This window comes from Pseudochaenichthys georgianus, chromosome 12, assembly GCF_902827115.2.
Source record: "Pseudochaenichthys georgianus chromosome 12, fPseGeo1.2, whole genome shotgun sequence".
Taxonomy (NCBI): domain Eukaryota; kingdom Metazoa; phylum Chordata; class Actinopteri; order Perciformes; family Channichthyidae; genus Pseudochaenichthys; species Pseudochaenichthys georgianus.
The window spans coordinates 26,418,943-26,444,016 of record NC_047514.1 but is presented as its reverse complement, the minus strand read 5'-3'; the positions used below and the strand labels follow the sequence as shown (position 1 = coordinate 26,444,016).

Genomic DNA, 25,074 nt, shown 5'->3' with positions numbered 1-25,074 from the left:
GTGCATATTTTTACCTTAAAGGTCCCATGTCGTGCTTTCTGGTTATCACCCGTCCCCTGGTGTTATGAAGGTTGTTCTGCATGTGAACGCTCTGCAGAGTCACACACCCTCAAAGTGCACCCTGCAGCGAGTACACCTCTAACACAGAGAAGACCTGTCTGCTGCCCCAGAACGCCTCGCTGGACATTTCTCTTTCTCCATTGTTTGCTTCCTGGGTTCAGTGACGTGTGCACACCCACATCAACAACAAATGACCGGATTGGCCCAAATGGACCAATCCGTGGAGCACCTCACACACCGGGACCCCTTGGCTAACTAACAGGGAGTCCCATTGACTTGCATAGAGCTCCCTGAACGCTGGTAATAGACGAGTTGGGATGGCGGAGGAATGCTCTCCGCAGCAGACCCGTTCTCACAGCGTTATAAACCTTTTTCTTTCTCAATATCAAGCCACACTTATTGTTTTTACTTCGGCTGTGAGTGTTTGTGTGCTCAGGATGAGTTTAGCTTGTTCTAGCTGTATCGCCGACCAGGAAACCTGTCCGCTCCTCGCGGCAACTCACAGCGAGCCTCGCAATGTCCCGACCAATCAGAGCACACTGGGCTCACAGGGAGGGGGGGGAAGCTCCAACAAGCCGTTTAGGACAGAGAGTGAATAGCTGGTGAATACACAGAGATGCTGTTTGAGAAACCAATGTGATTTTGGAACATTGCACACTTTAAATCTATTCTAGTAGACCTCAACAATGGAATTATGATCAGTAGAAATGACCATGTCATGGGACCTTTAACATCTTGCGTTGATATAAATATTTGTAATCCAAGTTATTTTTATCTGCTTATTTCACATTTTTATGTTTATATAAATATTTAGTTTTGCCTATTGAAAATGTTCACTTTAACTTCCTATGTTTATATAAATATTTTGTTTTTTATTTTATTTCACATTATTAAAAAATCTTTCTATGTTTGTATACATATTTTTATGTATCTGCTTATTTTAACTTCCAATGTGTATATACATGTTTTTATTCTATAGGCGTATTTCAAATGTTTACTTTAACGTCCTATGTATGTGGTTTTCACTGTCACAAAACCTAGGGATAAATACAATACTCTGATACACCATGACATCCATTTACTGGCAAATATGTCGCTGTGACAAAATATATAAAAAAAAGAAAATGTGTTGAATATGAAAGAGTATGTTTTCCATTCTGACTGAGAGAATTCTTTTGATTGTTGGCATTCATTGGCTGAGCGCAGGGGGTCTGTTATCGACCGACTCTGGATCAGGTCGCTGCAGCCTGCAGGCTATTAGAGAGCCAGCGCTCAGGCTCCTGCCCTGCCATCCCTTAATTGGTCCCTCAGATGCCCAACACACACAAACTTCACTATCGCACTGGAAGATTGCACTGAGGAGAGAAAAGAGTATCCCTGTGAGCGCGCCGCTTGGCATCGATTAGCTCACTCTATCACTTCAGTTTCTTCTTCACGTTTTTTCATCTAATTTCTTTTCACCTACAGATTACAATCAGCTGGGGTCGTCTTTGAGTAAAACAAGTCGAGATAAAGAGGAGGAGATAGAGGAGAAAATGGCTGGAGCAAATGGAAGATGACTCAGGACTGCCTACTGGGTAATTGGGTTTTATCCTCTCATTTGATCAGGCCTTGTTTTGGATTACAGCTATACAACACACACATACACACACTGGAAAAAGAGAAGGATACCTCCACATGAGCAGATCCAAAGACAACTGATTAGGAGTGGGAGAATGAGACTGCAGTCTAATTACAATACACTACAGGATAAACAAGCTTGACCATTTTATGCGGGAAATGCGGTGCTTTTCACACTCACCGAATCTGGTATCAATGCATTTGACACAGTCAGTAAACACAATGCACACACGTCAACACGAGATACTGCGACACAATAGCTTGTCTTTTCTATTTCCACATTCTAATTCAAGGCATGGGTATTTCAACCTGACATTTCAATTTCAGATGCTTCTACAATTCAGTGCTTTAATATGGATCTTGTCAGTACATGTGTACGCTCGGGTTGGAGACCACGGCAGGGGGACAATTGCACGATTCGTTCAGCAGAAATACTGTAGATATCTCGACCCTCACACCTATTTGTACCGTGACGTTTAACAACCAAGTAGTGCTGTTACAAAAGTAATTTATCCTCAAACTACATAACTCATTTATTAGGGTCAATGTGGATGTGACAAATAAGAGGTAAAGCTAAATGTTTTATTTAAAAAAATTAGCGATGCATTGATTTATCAGGCAAACATTGGTGCTGTCCGTTATTCGACTTGCCTTTGGTCTATAAGCAATTAAGATAAAATTGCCGATGGCAGTGGAAGGTGTTGTGTTTCATCAATTGTGTGCCTGTTTAATGTTGTTCTAGTTAGCAGTCAAACTCAAGGCACCAGCACGGACAGTGAAAGACTGTTCAGCTATTTTACATCTTGAAAAGTACACCGAGCTGCAACGAGGCTTACATTGTCTTAAAGTAGGTAATAGAGCGGTGCAGTGACGAGTCCTAAAACCCGGAAGTGAGTTAGCAGTTTACCACTTCCTGTCCCCTCGTCTCAGAGCCAATGGGATCTCTCCATAGGGTTTGGGAAAATAGCTGGAACTAAGGTCTGTGGTTGAGACACATTGAAGAGACGGATCACGTTTTGTTCTACGACATTAAATCCATCAGCAGTGACCCCACTGGGGATTTCTGAAGAGTGGACGTGTCTGAAAAACGATGCTTGTTACCGAGTGGCTGAATAGGACTACAGAAGTTGTGGAGGTCGTTGTACGTCATTACGCCGAACACGTAAACACTCCTCTAAGTTTGTTTTCCCTGTTCTGCTTGAAAGCAAGTACCTGCACTCTTGCAAACAAAAAACAAACGCTTGTACACTTTTGAATCTGTATTTTTGAATAAGGATCTTAAGTTGGCGTGACGTTGAAGTCGTGCGACCCTGCTCTACTCGGCTGTACTCGTTTATTGCATAACGTCAGCATTTTGCTTCTGGCAATCCGATTTATGATTTGAAAATGATCAAAGTAGGGTAGACATGTGGAGATTATTCGGCTGAACAAAACGTGCATTCATCAAACAGGTTCAACCTTATTTCGAGCTATTTTCCAAAATCCAATGGAGGAATCCCATTGCTTTGTTGTCGAGGGAACCCATGCGCAGCTTACTTCCGGGTGAATACGTCATCCCTGCACCACTAGGTCATTGTAGAGGACTAAAGAAAAGCTAAAAATGGTTATGCAGCAAAACAAATATGTATCTGAAGGAAGTTCATATTAAATGTTTGAATGAATTCAATATAGTGGAATGAAGTACTGAAAGACTTTGAAAACAGTTCAGTTTCTTAAAAAAGATGTCTTCTCTAGCACACAAAGGGGTTTAAAAAAACAGTAGCTTCCCAGAAGGTCATGATGCATTCCCATAGCCTTTTCAAGTAACCTTGGTTTGTAAACTCTAAATGATCATAGAGATATATACACTGTACTTGCAACTCCATTGAATATCGACATGAAAGACCAATTTGTACAGAAAATGTACCGTATGTATTCCCTCCACTTACAAGAAATGTGGTTTAAATATTGAATGAATGAAGTCTGAACGACACTAAGCTATGTCGTGGGGTTGTTTCAGAATTCACTTGATGCAAAAGGTAATATTTCACACAGTATGGCCATTTTAAATAGTTTTTTGATTAGGATCGGTCGAGTTCCATAGCGTGGAGGCATACTGCGACTTAACACAAATAATACATTGTTGTTTGGTGTCTTTAGAGTAATTGTTGATGATAAAAAGACATCAAAACATTAGTAATATTCACATAAAACCATATATGTAAGGTACATAAGAGTAGATGCAGTAGCAGCATCGTTCATCAGCTCTGGGCTTGTGTTGGTCCAAACCAGCTAAGATGAAATGAAGCAGAAATAGGCAAAGCTTTTTATTGATTCTGCTGTCTGTGAGGTGAAACAAAAGTAGTCTTTAAATGAATGTAGCCACATCGATGCACAGAATAGATGTTATCTATCTTAATGACAAAGGGGAGTCCTTGGCTGAAGGGGAACCTCATCAAAGTTACACATGCAGAACTTTGCAGCGGTGCTCACAGAGCAGAAGAGAACACACAACCTTATAAATGGATAAGCATTTAAATTCAAATCTTCAAGTCATTAACCAGTGTCAATACCCAACAGAAAAGGAATTCAACACAGCTCAGGACCAATGGAAATAAATGGGGTGTTTCTTTTATGCATACTTTTTCCCTATTTTTGTTTTAAAATGCCTAATTCATTCTCATTTAAATGTAAATAAGTAGCACAAATAAAAATGTTGGTTTCCCATTCAAATTCATATTAAGCAAATGTGACCAACCAGCAAGCAAAGACTGCAGGAGGTTAGGCAGCTACAAATAAATAAAGAACAATGTGGACAAAGCAATATGTAAGGACAATATTTAATTCAGGAGGATTAAGAATAGGTGATTATTATGCATGTGGGGGTTTGCCTCTGCTGCAGTGTGTTCTATAGGTTTTAGTGCATGCAAAGGCTAACATCCCTGTGTTCCCTCCAGAGGGAGTCTCTCTCCAACACACTCCCCCCTGCCTGAAACTCCTCCATTGGACTTTTTTGTTTACTCCAGGAGCATAGTGACGTCACTATGTCACACTTGCGCTTCTATTCGCTGGCACTCCAACACATTTTATGTGATAGTCTAAAGGCCCGGACACACCAAGCCGATTTTGGCCGTCGATGGGCGTCAAGCCGACGATGAGCGTTGACACGCCCTACTCAGATTGGTGTGTCTCGCACCGTCGTGTCTTTTCAGCCGTGCCGACACCTTTTCGGCCGAAAGGCAGTTGGCAAAAGAAATCACTCTGATTGGCTGTTCAGCTAGCGAATCAGTGCACAAGAAGCGAAACGGAAGTGAGGGACCCAAACAAACTATTAAGAAGGCAAATCTGAGATTTCATTTACCTCCAGCTCTCGACACAGGTTCGGGAAAGCCCCGTGAGCTTCTCGCTGTAGAGAGAAAATGGAACGCACACGCTATTTGTTGTTCGTTTATATCACACAGTCTGTTCTTCTTCTCTCGGTTATCACGCAGTCTGTCTTCCGGTTGTTGCCTCTTTTGAATGATGAATACACACTACCGCCGCCTGCTGGTTAGGAGAGTTATTGCCACTCATGCATGCGCAGTTCGTACGTGCTTCTTGGCCATCGGCTGAAGTCTTTGCAGTGTGTTCCAGTGCGACACATGGCCGAGACGCAGAGACGTGAGGCAACGCAACAGTTGGGGTCCGGCTATGTCAGTTCTTTGGTGTCAGCTTGGTGTGTCCGGGCCTTAAGGGGCGGGACATCTCTAAGCAGTTGATAAATCACAACAGAACCGGCAGCTAACCAATCAGAGCAGACTGGGCTCTGGTTTCAGACAGAGGGTGAAAAGAGGTGCTGCAGCACAGGTAGTATGAGAAAAATAAAGAGCTTTTTGAACATTAAAGCATGGAGACAAGTCACAGTAGAGGCAGACAATACTGATATACACCTGAAAATGAGAAGAATATTTCAACTCTAAAATATAAAGTTTGTCAAACACTCTGTAAGAAGTGAGAACGTGACTCCTCTGTTTAGAACGTACAAAATAAACGACAAACGTCCTTGTGATATGATCCCTGGTCTGGGTCAGTGGTCAGGGCTGGAGTAATGGAGTTGGAGCATTAGAAAGAAACTGCAGTTCAGACTTAAGAGTGACATGTTACCACTGAGAAAAAAAAGAAATGGTCCTGCCACAGTCAGTGCCAAGTAAGGGAAGGACAGCTGACCAGTGTTGGCTGATGGGAGACTGTAAGGGTCAAAAGGGGATTGATGGAGGACTGCGAAGCGAACATTACAGCAGTCAGGCTGGAGACGAGCTGCACAGACTGTTTAGTGGACTCTGAACTTGTGATCATTAAAGACGCTGCCCTTTTCAAATAAAATGCAGCTTTTCACTGCCGAACTGAAATAAAAAGAAGGCGACAGCAAAGGTAAACAACCAGAGAACAGCTGCTGCGAGGCACAGGGTGGCTTTAAATATCTCCCTCGCAGTTCCCATGGAGTTTACTGTGTTTGTGTTTTACCCTTACCACTCAAATGCTCTGACCAAGGAAAAACTGCAGATTTAATACCCTGAGCGTGGTGAAATCTTTTATTCTATACATGGTGGTTGCGGTAAACATGGTCATTTGACAAAATTAATATGAATATTCCCCCTGACATAATACATTAAAACTGGTATTGAATTACAAGGTGGATGATTAACAAGCATGTTTACACATTATCGTAGCTTCATTAACCTCTGTGTTGTTTATTTGTTGAATGTAATTGTATTTTTTAACAATGAGAATTATATTCTTGTTTCAATTTGAGAATGTGCTAATAGGAAGTCTTAATGGGGGAAACATTGATTTTAAGATTGGATGTACTGACTCGTTATTATTCCTTTATCTGAATATAGTCACTTTTAATTAAGATCCCGCTTTCTTCCCAAGTGTTTTTAAGATCAGACTTTCTTTAATCCTACGTGGCGGATCTGACAAAAAGCTTTCTTCCCTTGTGGGATGACTTCGATTGATCATTTTAGAAGCCAGGCAACAATAAGCTATTGTTTTGTAGGCATTCTTTGAATACTTGTTGACTCGTGAAATATGGATCAAGGGAAATGTATTGGTCTTTAATATCGTCTATTCACTGTGATTCAGAATCAGAGTTGAGGCGAATGTTTTTTAGCCTAGCACTTCTCAAAGACTGTGCTTCTGAATTGTCCCCCTTTGTCTGCATGTTTCTCTTTTGAAAAACACAGGAGTCATCTTATGAAACCAATGGAATGGAACTTTCTGTTTGATAATATGAATGACAAAGCTTTGGTGGTTTTACAACACACAGCCACCCATGACTGCAGAGAGTTTTTATGTAGACTTCACACACAGAGAGGGACTCTTAAACCCCCATCTTGCATCTCTGACACGAGCAGAGGCACCAAATAGCCATTGGGAACAGACAGGGCTGCATGAAATATAGACAGACTTAATACTTTTCTGTAGCTTGTGGGGGTGTATTCGGATTGTCTTGAACTGGAAAGGGAGAGCAAGCCTTTCTTGAATTCCCAAAAAGAGGTTTAGATACAATAAAGGTGGACTCACCACCCAAACAGCTAACCAACCATTAACAAGCCAATCTTTAATGACAACAATTTCCACAGATATGTACCATCACACCGTACTAGCATGAAACCATTAAAGATGAACACGTCAAAGCTACCACTGTTAATGACTGCAACATCATGTGCAGCCATGACAGTATGTGTTTCATGAAATAGATCAGTGGTTCCCAACCTTTTTTCCCAAGAGGGGGGGGGGGGGGGGGGGGGGGGGCGCAACAGCGGTAATTAAAGTTTAAAAGTCTCAAAAATGCTACAACTACTGTCACAAACTGGATGAATGTGAAGTATTTTGTTAAAGGAGGATGAAAGCGTAATCAAGGAGCACTGTTGGAGTGACTTTGATGGTTATTGGACTCAGGATTAATTTATTTGGATTCCCGCTGTATGAAGAAATGAAAGGACGGCGCAATTCACAAAGGGATTAAACTGTTGCTCAAAGTAAGCCGGATTTTGCCGATGTGTTCATGTGGATTCAAAAGTCGTAAATAATCTACAAAATGGAGGAGACCGATCTGATCGGAGCAACTGTGACAAATAATCCAACTGAAACCGGCATGGACAATGACTATGTTTTAAAAATGCGCTTATCCAGACAAGCCTGGTTTGGACACTTAACGGGCAGAAGAAACATTTATATTAAAGAAAGAATTATACATTTCTGTCTTTTTATGCCTTTAATACTAACTTGAATAATGTAATGTAGAGACAAGGCTTTTAGTGACGATCATGTATTGCCTTACAATTATATGTAAAAAAAAAAAAAGTCTAAATATGATATTTGGCCTCAAATCATCTGAGGCCTGGCACCACCTGCGATCTGTGGCGCCCCCCACCCCCAGGTTGGGAACCACTGAAGTAGATGGTATAAGGACTTTATTGGTTCTGAAGCACACTTAAAAGGAAATCAATTGCATGTTAGCCTCTATGGATTTCTTACAATTCTCATTTGTAGTGTTTTATTAGTTGTCACGTACTACGGTCTATGTTGGGGTCTCTCATGGCACAATATAAAAAACAAGAAAAACATCAATTCCGATTGATGACTGTCTGTCCTTTTTCTGATTTACTTTCATCGTACTATTTTTTCACTCGACACAAAATATGGTGCATGAACATGTTCGCTCTGGCATGTCAAAACACTGGAGCGCCCACATAAACAAATACCCAACCCCTACTTTAATCCAAAAGTCATTAAATATGCATTTGCTTTTGATTACTCTTGAAATTAATTCATCAGGGAGCGCAGTGACAGGTGCTCGCTGTTACTGACAAACTGCTGTGGCAGTTACTGATAACATGAGATACTTAAGTATTCTGTACTGTAACCCTGCTATCCGTCTTTCCCTCTCTCCTTCTGCTTTTTGCTTCAAACATTCCCTGCTTCCTCGTTCTGCTCCTGCGAGCTCTCCTTTCCCCTTCAGTCAGGTGAAGTGAGGAATGATACCAGAACCAAAACATTTGTCACAATCCACCGAAGCTAAATTACATCCAAGTGAATTTCAAGGAAGTGGACAACAAGAAAGGATGGTTGGGTGCGGTATTTATGAAATAAAAGCGCTTTAGAGAAAACAAAAGTGCTAGAGGTACGGACTGGGAGAGGGGGGAGTAGAGGTGGGTGGGGGGGGTGTTTGGCATTGAAGTGAAAGGTGTATGGCGTGAATCTCCCCTTTGTGGCAATGCCCTTGAGTTAACCAGTGAGGCATTGAATGGTGCATTGTGGATGGGCAGTTATCTCCAAGGCTTCCCGTTCAGTGTTATTAGAAAACACATGACAGCAATGGTAGCTCTTATCGAACAGAAAGCTTCAAGGCTGTGGAGACAAGGTTGAGAGGGAAATCTGCAGTAGGCGAGTGAAATGGCAACATTTGACACCCTGTCATTCTCTATGCAATGTGGCAATCAGATACCACATACCACATTACAGTGAACGCATGCATGCACTCAGTACCCATGCAACATATATAAGGGATGCTGAATAAGAAAGTCTTATCGCGAGGCAGTATGTACTCATTAATAAATGCTAGAGATGCCTAGAGCTGATCCTAATCTTTGGTAACAAAGCCAATCTGGGCATGTTTTAAATCATCGGTGTCGCTTCAATAAACCTGATCAAATGTCAATCTTTCGTTTATTTGTTGAATGTAATTTTATTTTAATTGCTGAGCATCAACATTTTGTACTACATCTTTTGTCTGTCAGTCAGCGTGCAAAACATTTAAGGAGCAGCTCCTCATTTGTAGCTGTCACTGACCACAGCTATCGCCGGTTACAATGACAGATGTAACTGGCAGCAGCTCAGCCAAAGGTCATGTGTGAGGGAAGAACCTCCACTGAACAGAGCGATACGTCTTTTCTAGTCAAGCATTCGCGCTGATCACATCATGTTAATGTCAGGAGTTTCAGTCAGCTGTATTTGTGAAAGGAAAGATATTTGAAATCAACAATACATTTTTATTTTATTTAGGATACATTACCTGAAATTAAAACATGCCAAAATACTGACTAGCTGCATCAACTAACCTAGAAAGACATAACTTGATTGTAAACAGGGAAAGGAACCCGAGTAATCCATACATGGAGCAGGAAGATGAAGTTACATCAACACATTTGAAATGAAAACTTTGCTTTTTATTCGAGCAAACAGAAGGATTGTGTTCCAATCAATCCCACCTCTTAAGGGAATACCAAGTGCAAAAGCACTTCTATTGACCAGATTCCAAAGTCTCAATATCCCATAGACAAAACACAATAGCTTTTTGATTGCTCTGTCCAACACAGACTCTCATCACACGTTATCAGTTTAGCGTGTATGTTTACTCCCAAGAAACATCTTTTCCCCCAATCCCGTCGCCATATTTGATTTTGTAGCATTCTGCTTCCACTGTCGACGATATTCCCTAGCCTGGTTTGCCGGCTGAGATCCCTCTGAATGTGGAGAGGAGCTGATGGGAGAGGGGGTTGGTGAGTTGGATAGAGAAATGGATTCCCTTTGAATAATGCAACAGTGAAACTGGGCAATATGACCACCATGCGATCTCCTACAGAACAGAAGCAACTGTGGATACCAGCCCATCTGTGCTTATGAATTCATCTCGTATGAAATGTCAGTTAAATCAAAGTGAGAGCTTGAGAAAGAGTGTGGCAGCCATTTTTTGGGGATAAATAAAACATGGCAGAGATGACTCCATTGCCCTTTATTCCTCTCTCACTCTCTTTGTCTGTTGTAGCTTGAGTTTTTTTCCACTTACGGTCCAGCCAAGAAGCGTTTTTCAGCAGCAGTGTCGTGTTTTTCCCAAGAACTTTGCATGAAATTCAGGATGCAGGAAGGTTAGAGTAGGATTATCCAACCCAACCTACTGGACCATGATGTAAGGTCGATCAAGCGTCTGTTATCTGCTTTGCGTGTGAATGGAGAGTGTTGGCTGGCTCCAGGCTGACCCGTGACATGGCTAACAGCATTGTCATGTCAGTGTCACAGCATGAGGTACATGTATTGATTTCCCCCCCGATAGCCTTATAGTCTATAAGGATCTCAATGATGTTTCTAAATAAAGCCGTTTATCCAATTAGTTCGTACGATTAAAGAAACTTATGTTGAAGGCTGGTATTATTCTGTATTTGTTCCTGATGCTTTTAAACAAGTTTATTTTTTTCAATCAATCTAAAATCCACATGCAATTTTAAATTGGCTTCAGTTGAAATGTGCCCATCAATCATGCATAGCTCTTTTCAAACAGCAATGACTTACAAAGACACGCATTAACACTTGACAGTAAAAAGGAACTCAAGGAGAAAACCTCACAAAACTACCGTCCTCCTGGCTACACTCAAATGTAACACAAAATACAAGCATGTAGAAACATATCCACCGTGGCACTTCATCACCCTTTCACTCCCAACAATCTGTCTCTACTAATCACACTGAGACTCCCTTATTATGTTTAATCTGCTGCTTAACATTCCACCAGCCTCTCCGTGAATCCACCTGTAGGCACAGATTCTAGGCTTCTCCTCTGGGGTAGGTTTGTTCTCGTCACCTCGAGTTCTCGCAGTGTGCTAAGCTTTCAAATGTATGCTTGCAGCGCTGTGATAATAATAATAATAATACATTTATTTTGGAGGGCGCCTTTCATAACACCCAAGGACACCTTACAGGGTGACAGATTTACAATTTACATTTACAATTTTACCTTACAAATTAAAACAGTGGATTTAGTGAAGTATCAGCCGGGGTAAGACAAGACAAACAACAGGAAATGGACTACAAAAGGACACAAAAGGACACAAAAGGACACCGGGTACAGACTATAAAGAAAATGCCAGTTTGAACAGGTGGGTTTTGAGTTGGGATTTGAATGTCGTTATGGAGTCAGACTGTCGGATGCGTCGTGGCAGGGGGTTCCAGAGTCTGGGAGCCGAGCAGCTGAAAGCTCGAGCACCCATGGTTTTGAGGCGATTGCTTGGGACGGTGAGAAGTCCTACGGAGGAAGAGCGGAGGGCGCGGGAGGGGGTGTACTCCTGAAGGAGGTAGGATAGGATCCCCTCCATGCAAGACATCAAGAATACATTTGGATTACTGCATTTTAACCTAGCTTTTGATTGAGAAATACATGTACAACAGCATGGTTATGTTGCTTGAGAACTTCATTCATATTTCAACCATGCTTCCTGTTTTAGCTTCGCCAGTATGCTTTTCATTATTTGGGCTGTTTTTGGTGGAGTTTGCCTTTTTCATTTGATTCCTGCATAAAGTATTTGACTGTTGACATCCATATTATTGCACAACATAAATATTTATTTCACAGCCAGGCAGAGAGCCATCACAGACACCACTTTAAACCTGGCAGATGTATAACAACATGCTAACTATGCAGCTTGTGAAAACGACATTGTGCATGCAAAGGCGCATTCCAGTTTTGTGCTGCACTCGCAACATTTTGGTTTCTGCCAAGAAAAGGTTACTCCTTTTAAATACCGTGGGACATACATGGAAATGCTGGTCTTGTAAATACAATGTACGGTTGATTTTCAAAGGTTATTTTTAACGGCTTTTAGACTCACTTTGTATAAATAAATGACAAAAACCCTCCTGATCTACATGCAAAGTTGGCCTGAAGATATATTATGCATAATCTAATATTTATGCTATGCAAATGTAAAAGTTGAAGCTAATTTCAGAACTTGGGATGCAAAAACTAAAACCTTGGGGCTACTTAACTAATTGACTTGCAAATGCATCTTTTGTCTGACTGCCATGTGAGCTAAATGGATGTCAATAGGTCAGGAGAGCTTCACCAGAAGAAAAGGAAAATATTACAAGACGATCTTTATACTGACCGAATACAAAACCGTTTTAGATATTGCACAACATTTCTGTTATCAGATACATAAATCATGTACAGTATGTGCATCACCACAGAAACACACTGAGGTTCTATTTCATGTAAAACAATAGTTTAGGCTAAAGAAATGAGCAAAATAGGACATAAGTCACACCTAGGTTTTGAAGGGGAAGCAAGGGACAAGTCCCAGGCAACATTTTGAACAGCTGCATTTGACCCCTTAATAAAAACACAGATTTTGCAACCTTTTAAAAAAAAGATATCTACTACAATCTTCCCATATACACGCATGCCTCCAGGAAAGAAGATGGCAGTATGAACCTTGTAATCTGCCATAAAACGTAAAGATGAAGAAGAGATGTAAAAGCTTTGCTGCTTAAAGAGGAGTCCTGGGGGAGGAATGGAGTAAACACAGAAGAAGCTACTCTAATTACAGCCACAAATTAACGAGAGAATAAGATAACCTCAAAATGCGGATATCTATAGTATACATATATATATATATATATATATATATATATATAATGCATAAGATCCACGGTTGGAAATAACAATTATAATCTGAGATTTAAAAATTCAAGTCACAATATTATGAGAAGAATCTGTTTTTTCAAGAGTAAAGTGATAATAGCCGTTGCTTCAGGGCTGATGTGCATGTTTGAGTTTTTCCTTACAATTCATGGTTTCTGTAGCCTACAGTTATTTGACTTATTTTAAGAGTTTGTCTATCTATAGTAGCCCTGTGTTATTGTCTTTGTGTCGCCCTCACTTATAGACACCTTTGCTCTGTTGTCTCCAGACTCAAGGATGCTTTGCAATGAAAAGCCTGAGGAAGCGTCTTTGTGCTGCTCTCAACCGGAGTAGGTCAAGTCTACATTTATGTGGAAGACAAGTCAAATAATAGTTACTGACTTGCTAACGGTGTCTCACCCAGAGACGTACATTAACAGTACTGTATCTGTGGAGATGGGAGCAGAGTTTCTGTAAAATGACAACCTTTATTTCTCAAAATCTCCCTAATATGAGCCCTTTGAGTCCATGGGCTTAGCAATTAATTAAAACAAATTAATGTGTCATGGACATGAATGCCACATGCACATCCAATGAGGATCCATCCCCAAACAGAAGACAAGAGGACAGAGAGTGAGTCATGCCTGTGTGTGCGTGTGCGCGTGCGTGCGTGTGTGTGCGCGCGTGTGTGTGTGTGTGTGTGTGTGTGTGTGTGTGTGTGTGTTGACTCAGCAGAGATACCATTAAATGAGAAAAGTTGATCCAGGGGAGAATACATATTTGTAAGAAATAATTAATGCCTTACAGCATTATATTTATTTATTTTAGATATTAGTTTTGTTGAATTGTCACCTGGTGTCAATTGACATAAATACAGACATGTCCACCATAAATGGAGGCACACCGGTGCATACAAACCTTAGCATTATGTTGACAACAACAATGCATTTGCTCAAACTTACAACTAAAATAATATATTTTTGAATGAACCCCTTGCAAAAGTGGGGACATGGCTGAAACATGAAATGGTACAGTATGATCTTCCTCTCCATACCATGTCTAACGTGGCAAAGGGCACCAAAGCATATTATGTTGTCTGAGCAAAACGGCTCCCAAAACTCATTTTACATTTGCGTAAATCACAGTGTGTTAAAACTCGACTCAGTTTTAATCTTTTTAAACCATCCAACAAGACAACACTTTGGACAACTCAAATGCGGTGTCTTGTGACACGTTACAAATAAAAACGTGTCATTCAAATACAAGCTAAAACACGTCTTACTTTTGAGATACAACCACACGCGGGCACACACAAACTGTCCACACCGGTTGGACTATCACTTTTCAGAAGCCAGACACCAAAAGCCCAGCTTCAAACAGCTTCTCGGGGGCACACACGCCTCTTTTCTCGAGTTTAGTCTCGGTGACTGAAGCCCCACATGGGGTGAACACCGTCCGCTTAAAGAGTGTTTGTGTCCGCTTACCTCTGGCTAACGTGGCCGGGACTCGCGAACCGAGAAGTACGAGGATGCCAAAACTCAGGTAGCATCCTCCCGAAAACTGTCCCATCACTGCCCACGTCTCCCTCCCCGCCGGGTCGGGGGCCACTGGGCTCGGGTGTCCATCTTCTGTCGTCTGCGCGAGGCACCCCCGAACGCGGTACCGTGGCCCCGTGGGGGGTCGCTGCGTCCAGGTGTGAGGGGCTGCTTACTGTCCGCCAGGAGAGAATCGCAGTGCGGAGGGAAAGAGGAGCAAAGTGGCGCGAAGCTCCTAGTCCGCTCTCTGCTGCGTGAGAGTGGGGGAGAGCCCGACAGTTCCCAGGCTGTCTGAGAGGGGGAGCGAGAAAGAGAGGGAGACGGGTCGCATCCAAACCCCTGTGGACCTGTTGAACAATTACAAAAGTGTGCGCATGTGCCTCGTTTGTGCAGAAACAAAACAGGCGGTTCGAGACCGATTATACTCAGGGCGGGCGGGGGGGACATGCTGGGGCCAGTTATTTAATTAATATTATTTATTTATTTTTCTATCTCTTATATCTGCACGGCTTTCCACTTATTATACCAATACTGCAGATATATGTTTTTACTAATGAATCTTGAGCATAAACTAGGAGCATGTTCCATGATTGCTGTCCAATTAGGCCTACTTTAGGCAGAGAGTAGCTCAGACGACTTCTCTCCAAATATTCATTTAGGGTCACTACAGAGGACAGCTTTTCACAAGGTGTTTTCTTGTATATGCATGGGTTTTGATGGCATAGTTGCACCATCAGCCACTACATAGGACCCTATTGCATCATTCCATACACTGCCACTCAGTGGAAAGTCAGTGTAAGTGCATGATACATGTCTCTAAACCAGCGTTTCGCCAAGTGTGGGGCGCGCCCATAGACTGTATATATAAGGGCGCGCCCCACTGGTGGGGCGCAGAGATGTGATAGGTTGGTCGCGAAATACAAATACAATTTTTTTTTTTCACACTGGTGGAATATCAAAACAACGACCCGCCCGGGGTGCAAAACGCATCAATGAAAGCGACCCTCTACCATACAAACAACACCTGTAGATAACCCAATTTGTGTTCTTTGAAATTGAAAAGGAAATTGCATTGTGTGTGTTACTTTCGTTGCAGTTGTATGTCTTAAGTGTAATTTGGCATGCCTTTTTTTTTTAGGCGAGTTTACACTGTTGACAGTTGTTGTTGCTATGGAAACAAGAAACGTTTCACAGCGGGCGGAACTTGTCATAAAGTCCGCGATAATAAAGCCCACCCATTTAAAGGGAAGATATGATTGGTCAATTGTACTGTCATTTGACATTACTCTCTCGTTCAGTTAATATAGCTGGCCCTCTGTGAATTCATAGCTGGACGTCCAATCAGCTCCTGTCTTCAGAGACGAGCTCCTTTCATTTAACCCTTCACATTCGAACAGAAACTGAATAGGCAGATTCAAAGGATTTATTTCTTTGGAAATGTTATTTTAAATACAATTTAATCAAGTTATTTTTGGTAAAACTAATGACAAATATTACTAAAAACATATTTAAAAAAGATATATAAAGAAAAATATAATTTGTTTTAATGTTTTTAAATATTATTTTGTAGAATATCGTAGGCCCTCAGAGACAGGCTCGCCACTGGTAAAAATCTGTCATACACACATGTGAAACGTTCTCACAGACACACACAACAGCGTTGCAGTCGGGAAGAAAAGCAATGTGGAGCGAGAGAGAGAGAGAGAGCGAGAGAGCAAGAGAGAGAGCACACTATCTATTTAATAAAGTTGTATTTAATAAAGTTGTAAAAAATAAAGTAAGAAATCATTCCAATGTGTGCTATAGGACAGTAAAAAGTTTAAAAGGGGAGTGATTAGTCAAATATGCATAAATAAAAAGAAAAAATGCTAACTAGGTAACATAAGATAAGAATAAACAAGTTTAAATGATTTGTTGTGATCATATTCTAAAGATGTTTGGATTATTGAAAAGTATACAGCTCCCTTTCATCTGAGTGTTGAGAGCTGTATCCATAAAGTCATGTTGGGCTCAAAGTAGGGCTGCTCGATTATGGCAAAAATCATAATCCCGATTATTTGGGTCAATAATTGATATCACGATTATTAAAAACGATTAACCATTTACTTTGAAAACATCAATTTATTGAAGAACATAATTTGAAAAGTATGTTTTTAACAGTTGATTACCCTGAACTTTAAGTATAATTCAACTGAAAAACCTATTTAAAAAAAAAATCGTTTTATTTAGATTATGTTGTTTTCATAATCGTTGCAAGCCAAAATCGTAATTGCGATTAAAATACGATTAATTGAGCAGCCCTAGCTCAAAGTGCACCAGATTGATGCATTTAACTTCAACATTTAAAAAAAATCTTCCTGGGGGTGCATGTCCCCGGAGCCTAGAGGATGTGACGTCCACCACCAAATAAAGCACGTTAAAATAATTTAATTGCATACATTTTATTTTAGTAAACACTGCAAACGGGTCCCACAGACCCAAACAGAACTCAAAGGTTAAAGGTAGCATATAATAATGTTAAAATGTGCTAAATATATACACTGCAAAAAAAGAGGAGTAAAAGTAGCTCACGACTTGTTTTATTTTTTTAAAGTAGCCCTCATCCTAAAAAAGGTTGGAGACCCTGTTATAGAACGATACATTTGACAATTTTAAGCTTGGCCTACCATTTTATTGGAGCAATGAGGAACAGGTGGGGCTTGAAAAGGCCCACCTGTTCATGAAAATACTTCATTTGCGATATCTTTTTGGGCCGTAAATCGATATACTTATGTTATTATAATGTCATTTTAAGTTTGCACATCTTTATTTATAATTTGTTCCAAATGTAAATCTCTTCAGTTCACACTTTAACGCATACTGTCCACCTGAGTGGACATATAACTTTTTTTTTAATACATTTGAAAAAACTAGATAAACTAAAGTTAAAATCTTGTTTTTCATGCCCCAATAAAAACACTTGGTAAAAAAATTCTGACTGAGGTTGCTTAATGTCTTTCGTTTTTTGTAAAGCACTTTGAATTGCCTTGTGTTGAAAGGTGCTATTATACAGTACATAGGCTGAAAATCCCCCCTTAAGTGAAAGTCTAAACCGTGCTTTAGTACAACGTACATTAGCTACTTTTACTTTAAAGATACTATGCAGGCATAATGTCACAGTTATTTAAATGTGGTAGCTGAGCCAGAGCTCTTTTTTTAAATAGGCCTATTTACGACCTGTTCAATTGGCTGTAAAATAATGCACTTCTCATCATATTTGTCATGAGTGGGTAAATCAGGCAACCAAAAAACAAACGCAGACAAACACACACAAGGCAGCAGGTATGATAAAAGTAAATGTATAGGAGGCAATGGTCAGGAACATGTATCAACGAGATGCAGTCCCAACATTAAAACAAATGCAAGAGCAGGTGAGCAGGCCAGGAACAGCTGGCTCAACGAAGAGGCTGTGGAGAACATAACACTGACACTCTGGAAGACCTGGGGAGAAGGGGCTGGGAGGGGAAATGAGACGCATGTGAGCAGCTGGATGTGGTACACATCCGAGTGGGACAGGTGGAAAAGCCTGAGGCCACCTGGTGGACAGGTGGAGAATTGCAAATTCAGCAAAGGGTCAGAATTAAGGTGGCCTATGGAAGACAATAATGTGATATAATGATAACAGGTATAACATACTAATTTGTAAAGGAACTAGCTATCCAAAATGTAGTTCTCCCTGGATGGTTAAAATATTCAAATAGAGTGCTTAAGCTCAGTGAGTACACTTAATTTTCACCACTGCATATTATTTGGTAACGTAGTTTAATCAATAACGATGCACGGTATTCTCTAAATTAGTCATTAAAGAAAATGTGAGTTTCGCTTTCAAATGAGTGTGCAGTAAAATACAATATTTCCATTAGAAATGTAGTGAAGTTTATGAAGTAACATTAAATGCATATACTCCAGGAGGAAATGATCCTTGCTTCAGTAAATTCTGCCACTGCTGATTTCACATGAGAATGGAGTGAAGAGTCTTTCTTTTATCGACAGCTATCTGCTATTGAAACCTATTCAGATAACAATATAGTCCTCAAAGACTGTAACAGTATCCACTTATACTGAATCATTCTCAAGCTATCAGCAGCACGTGTTAGACACACATTCGGTACCATCCAGAATGTGTGTCTATTCTTTTTTTAATGTAAATCACTGCAGTTTGACCTTCTGTGACATAATTACCCTATTGACCAGACATTCAGTGCTTCATTTCCCAGAGTTCTTGCCAGGGGTCATCCTGTCAGGCAAGGTTAACTACTTGATCATATTTAAGGGAGCCATAAACTGCACATCAAATGTTTGGGACGGCCTTAAGGCTATCGAGCTACCTGACAGATGGTGGACAAAAGAAAGACTCTGCAGATGCTCTTCTTTTGTTGAATTATATAATTATTTTCCAAACATAAAGATTCGTAGAGTGAAACATTCACTTGCTATTACACTGTAAACCCTTTTAGCAGACGTAGCAGGATTTATGTCAGCAGAAAAACAACAACCTAAATAAAATGTGTGTAATAAAAAATATGTACTATCAAATAGGAAGAAATAAATGCCGCTGGGTGCTGAATAGTGCATCACACTGCTATATTCTCCCTGAAAGGCCACAGGAAGTCTTCAAGTGTTCCATTGTGAGAAATAATGTTGTGGGTCACTTAAGTGTCACGTCAAAACCGCAGCTTTTTGTATGTAACTAATCAAGCCTCAGGAATAACAAAACATTGACTTTGGAACAAACAAATAATAAAGAAAAAAATACCCTTCTTCTTCTTGACAAGATAAAAGCATCTTTCAGCCTTCAAAGATGTTTTTGTTCAAATTCTGTGAGCAAAGAAGGCAGTTCATAACTGTTTTTTTCATTATAGTGGGGCTTTGTTATTTTAAAAATAAAAAATGAATCCTAATAATGTCTCTGATGTATTTTGTTGCAATTTTGTCCAGCAGTGGCGACTATCTTGTTCTTAATTATAATTTCTGAACACTTCTAATGAAAACGTGTTGTTTTACAGTTCTTTAGCTTCAGTAAAAAAGAGATGACTGAATCCATGCTAGTTTACAGTTTGTGCAGAAAAAACAACACATATTTATTGATTTTTTTGAAAGAGTGGGAAGGTAAGAATGGTTGGCACCTTTTATTAAGCACATGTAAATAAACAGTCATGTTTACTCACAGATATTCTATAAGAAGAAGAGGCATCCCAGTGTTCATACTGCCAAGATGTTCTCACTTTAACTATGAACCAAAATACTTTTCTGTTCATAATTGTGAAGATTTAAAAAAAAAAAAGCACTTCTCACTCAAACAATTAACTTGTATGGATTTGATCACTTAGTTCTGCTAATTTGTCCAATGCATATAATGTTCTTGATTATCAATTGTCATAGGCAAATTTGTATGAGCAAGAAGTGATACACATCATTTGCAGAGTGGTATCCGTCGTCGGTGCCGTTCTTTAGAAGGTACAATTGATACATAATTTAAGTGGAGGAGAAAAAAACATGTTCTTCGCAAAGTTTTTAGAAGGTATGAAATGCATTGTGTTAAATAAATACAAATATATGATAAAAACCTGTCAAGGTTAAAGGAAATACAGTAGAAATGACAGACAGTTATTTATGCACCCTCTCTTCCAGCTTAACTGGTGTTTTAAACTCCTCTTTACAATATCGGCAAATCTTGCAATGATAATTCAATATTTGACTTTTCAATTCACCATTGTCTAGGGCCCATGAGGATGTGGAGGGTGCAATAATGCTATGACAAAGATAATCATTGTATTGATTTTTATCTTCAATAGTGTAGTGCTTACTATTCATATCAGTCACTGCAATCAATAATGAATAGAGCTTCGACAAAAGCATGGCATTATTTATTGAACAAATAACTCATTGAATGCATGGCTACCCTAATGAATAATGTGACATTATTCCTGTGTGTTCTTTATTACTCCTACACATGTTCCATTTACCGTATTTGTTGTTCAATACAAGACAAAGACAAAAGACACACAAGAACTGTACAATAGCTATCGAGATCAGCATGTTAGAAACCTATTATTAGAAAACACACACACACACACACATACCCACACACACACAGTGGCACATGCTAACACTACCAGCTCTTTGGGCGTGAACAAGCAGTGGTCATTCTTCTGTGATCAGAGGCAAAGCCTGACCACCTCCATGTAGTTGTGAAAGGGAGCTGCATTAGGAGGCATGCATTAGCAGTAGATGTGGAGCTGGTCAATACAATCTTTTCATCTCTTGTAAAAGCAGTGGCCCCACAAGGGCGTAATGACAGTCATGTAATGGAAAGAAGAGGCAACACCATCTTCTCCTGAGAGGTAAATGTGCACGTGTAGGAGGTGCAGAGATCCATGTATAAATATATGACACCATAAATGTTAATATGAATACCCAAATATAGATATACAACACCCCAAATAATTTGCCAATGCCATTTCTGTTCCTATTGAGGCTGCACTCACTCTTTAATGCTGACCGAAAAGACTGATCTACACAATAACCACATTATAAGACATACTTGTTTCACCTGTTGCATGTACTTTGGTTAATTTACTTACTGAATACAGTTGCATTTAAGTATTCATGTGGCTTCATGGACAACAACAGTCGTACAAAATGTCACTGTTGCCAAGATGGTAAATAGACTGTATTTATAGTGTTTTTCTAGTGCTTAGCAACCACTCAGAGCTCTTTGCAACACAAACCAGCCCTCACCTATTCACACCCTGGTGACAGAGTTTATCATACAAGGTCCTCTGCGTTTCAGGAGAAATAAACATTCCCATCCAATTTGGGGTTCATTATTTTACCAAGGATGGTACAGCTGCTGACATGATAACACTCCTGTTCTGACACATCCTGCTGAAATATTAGACGCTTCATAAAGGAAATTAACTTTTCGTCAAAAAATGATTACCAAATGTCCTGCTGACAACTGTTGTCCAGTTCAGACTGATTTCCTTTTCCTTTCCTTGTTTTGACAAATTCAGCCTCTTATCAGCGAGTGTTTTTATCTCACTGGGGGGTCATTATTCCATTTTTATGGTTTGATTGGTTTTCAAAATAAGAGACACCATGATGTAACAGTGATCTGAGGGCTGACAGAAGTGAACCCAGAAACCTTCAGTCAATAAGACAGTTATTTTACCAACTGAGCAATCAGGGACCTTAAGGGGGAGTTGAGTTTCACAGAGACAAGATTCTGTCAGTGTGCTTCAGTTTCAGTGTGAACCTTTGAATGTGAATATGTTTCAACGTGAACATGTTTCAGTGGGAAACTCTAAACTGTATTTCTCTGCAGGTTGATGGAAGTCTCTTTGGTGCATTGGTTGTGTCAGCGCTGAAGAGGGTCCAGTCAGTGGTTAAAGACTCCGCCTAGGGACCTGGAGACATGGGGTCGACACGGACGACCAGAGGTATGCTACAAATGTGTGTCGTGTGCAGGGTTGGGTTGGAACGGAATACATGTAACGGCGTTACGTAATCAGAATACAAAAATCAAGTAACTGTATTCAGCTCGCGTTACATTTGAAAAACGAGTAATCTGATTACAGTTACTTTCGTAAACCTGAAGTGAATACATTTTGGATTACTTATTGGAATTATTGGTGGAAAGATTTCCTCTCATCATTTAATATTCAAGTAGTTATAGCCGAATCATCACAGCCCACAAAACCTATTACTGCCGCAGATGGACGAAAAAAGCGTTTGAAAAAATATCGCGGGTCCGCTCGCTCAGTGAAACAATAACAACGAAACATGGAGGAACAAAAGTCTGCGTTTAAATCGCCTGTGTGTATATAGGTGTGTGTGGTTAAAACACATCAGCCTGCGGTCGCTCTTTAGTCTTTAGCCTTACTAATGATTATTTCTGAAGGTATACACAGTGAAGGCGGTGCGTGACCCTCCGGCTGCCTCCTGGCGCTGCAGAGATGTCATGAAGTGAAGGAGGTGTTCCTTCTATAAAACAGCTGTGGGCAGCAGATACTGTGAGAGTCACGGACATGAATTCATAGATCAAGGCAGACTGGTGCACAGACTCTCCTGTTTTGCCAATCCGGTGCTTAAACTATAGCTCTACACCCCTGGCCCAAATGTCCTTAACATGAAGTCCGAGTTCGACATTTTAATTCATGTCCTGCCAACACTGGCAGGACAGAAGGCGACACGCCCGTTCTAAGCCGTGTCCCTCACTCCTCACATCCCAAGCTGCATCCCCAACAAGTGTATTATGTTGTTACATCGTTTCAGATGTGATGTTTCAGTGTGCTCTTGATAAGCCATTAAAACAGTAAAAACACGTTCAGTTTCCTTTTGCTTTTTGTGTCTCCTGTTCACCAAAACATACCCATCTGTGATGGAAAAAGAAAGTAATCCAAAAGTAATCTAAAAGTAATCTGATTACTGATTACGTTTTTTAAGACACGTAACTGTAACTGTATTCGGATTACTTTCAGAGCCATGTAATCAGTAATCAGTAACTGATTACATTTACAAAGTAACCCTCCCAACCCCTGGTCGTGTGTGTAAACAAATGTGCTCGTACAAGTCCAAACTCAAAATTTCAAACATTGCATTCACTTGCAATCTCCGAATTGCCATCGTTGATCGTCAATTTGAACTTGCGAATTTCCTATTACATCGATCCCATTTCCGCTGTTTACCCATGAAGAGAAAACAGAGAAAGGGTAAATCTGTGTCAGCTAAGGTGGCATAATGGCGGATATTGTTATCACTTTACATTGCAATGTTTTAATCTGCTGACAAACAGGTGATAGAACTGAGGGATAGATGGTCGTCTTACTTTCACTTGAACATTATATCTCTGTAAATATAATGTATAATGTCCTTTATTGTTTTATGTTTCATGTGGAACCTATATGCTGCAGGTCTCCCTTGAAAAAGAGATCTATGATCTCAATGGGACCAATCCTGTTAAATAAAGGTTTGAAATGAAATGAAATGAAATATATTGTATACAACCCGGTATCACGGCAAGACGTGAACATGTGACGATTTACCATGCTGGGAGACGTGAAGATGTCACGATTTCGTCCCTTCAAACGTGACGGTTACACGGTATTGTTAACCAGTGGAGAAATACCCGGAAATGCCAAGCAAATGTTACCCCGATGGTCGGTTGTTATTGTCAATATTAATATAATAATAATTTATTTTGTAATAGTCACACTCGATTACGCCGATTTTCTTGTTGCCCCAGCTGGTCGACACCTCTTTGAGCAGAAACAAAGGCTACATTAATGTATTAAATTGATGTTAATCCATGCGTGTGGATGTGGAATTAACGGACGTGACGTTGTGCGATTGCGTTGCTAGGCAACAGCTTCGGTTTATGTTAATTTACAAACTCTTCAACTACAACCGTAGTTATATTTAAAAATATGTTAGAAGGCCTCACAAAATACTTTAATGTAAATTTAAATGTGAAGGAATGTGTGTATAACAAATTACATCCGTCATAAACGGTGATTGGATGGTTTAGCCGTAATGTATGCTGGGATTTGGTGTTTATGCCATGTGAATTTTTTTTTTTTTAAATAATACTTTATTCCGAGTGTGCTTGCTTTTCACTTTCAAAGTCATCACATAACGGCATTGTACTGTAATACACGGTTCGGCTGCATTACATATTACATATCTGCCGTAGTTCTCTATTTATAGAGCCCTGCTGAGAAGACTTCTAGACAAACATGAAGAACTGCCGCCAAAACTGAAAACGTGACGTGGATCATAAATATATAAGCAATTAAACAACATCTTACATTTCTTTTCACACAATACGTCTCCTTGCAGTATCAACACTAATTCGGCTGACTTTTATATTTGATCCAATTGGTAGATAGGCTGTATTTACACTATAACGGTCTTTGTTTTTAAGATAAAAAAATATATTAATAGGAGGATATGCAAAACAGACAAACTAATAAGGCTTAATTTAAACATTAAAGAATACTTTAGGTTAAGGTCTTCTTTTGAATAAGAAAAAAGCTTTGGGGGTATAGAAGAAGAATATGGAGGGATGAAACCCTCTTTAATGGTCACACATGCAGAGCACACAGCACACACAGTGACATTTGTATCTAAAGATAAATATTAAGCCTGACAAAGTACTTAACGTCTAATATATTGATTTCCTGCAATGTTAACTTTGTTTAAGCACTTATTTTAACTGATATTATATATTATACTCTTATAAGATGTATGTAGATAGTATAAGAAATGTGCAGAATATGACAGTTTAATGGTGGAGGTATACACACATATTGATAGATGTCTTGTAATTTACTGTTGAGGAACCTGCGACCCAAGTTGATCATTCATTGCATAACTACACCGTAGTTGTGTCAAATATGATAT

At 39.9% G+C, this 25,074-nt stretch overlaps 1 protein-coding gene across 1 annotated transcript in view; it reads right to left on the bottom strand.

Moving 5' to 3' along the window:
- The window catches only part of unc5da (unc-5 netrin receptor Da), a 245,368-nt gene extending 230,406 nt beyond the window's left edge, over positions 1 to 14,962 (bottom strand). The window contains exon 1 of the mRNA XM_034095950.2: positions 14,581 to 14,962. Within this exon, the coding sequence (XP_033951841.1) occupies positions 14,581 to 14,665 (85 nt within the window). The 5' untranslated portion in view covers positions 14,666 to 14,962. The remainder of the gene's footprint in view (positions 1 to 14,580) is intronic.
- Positions 14,963 to 25,074: the final 10,112 nt, after the last annotated feature.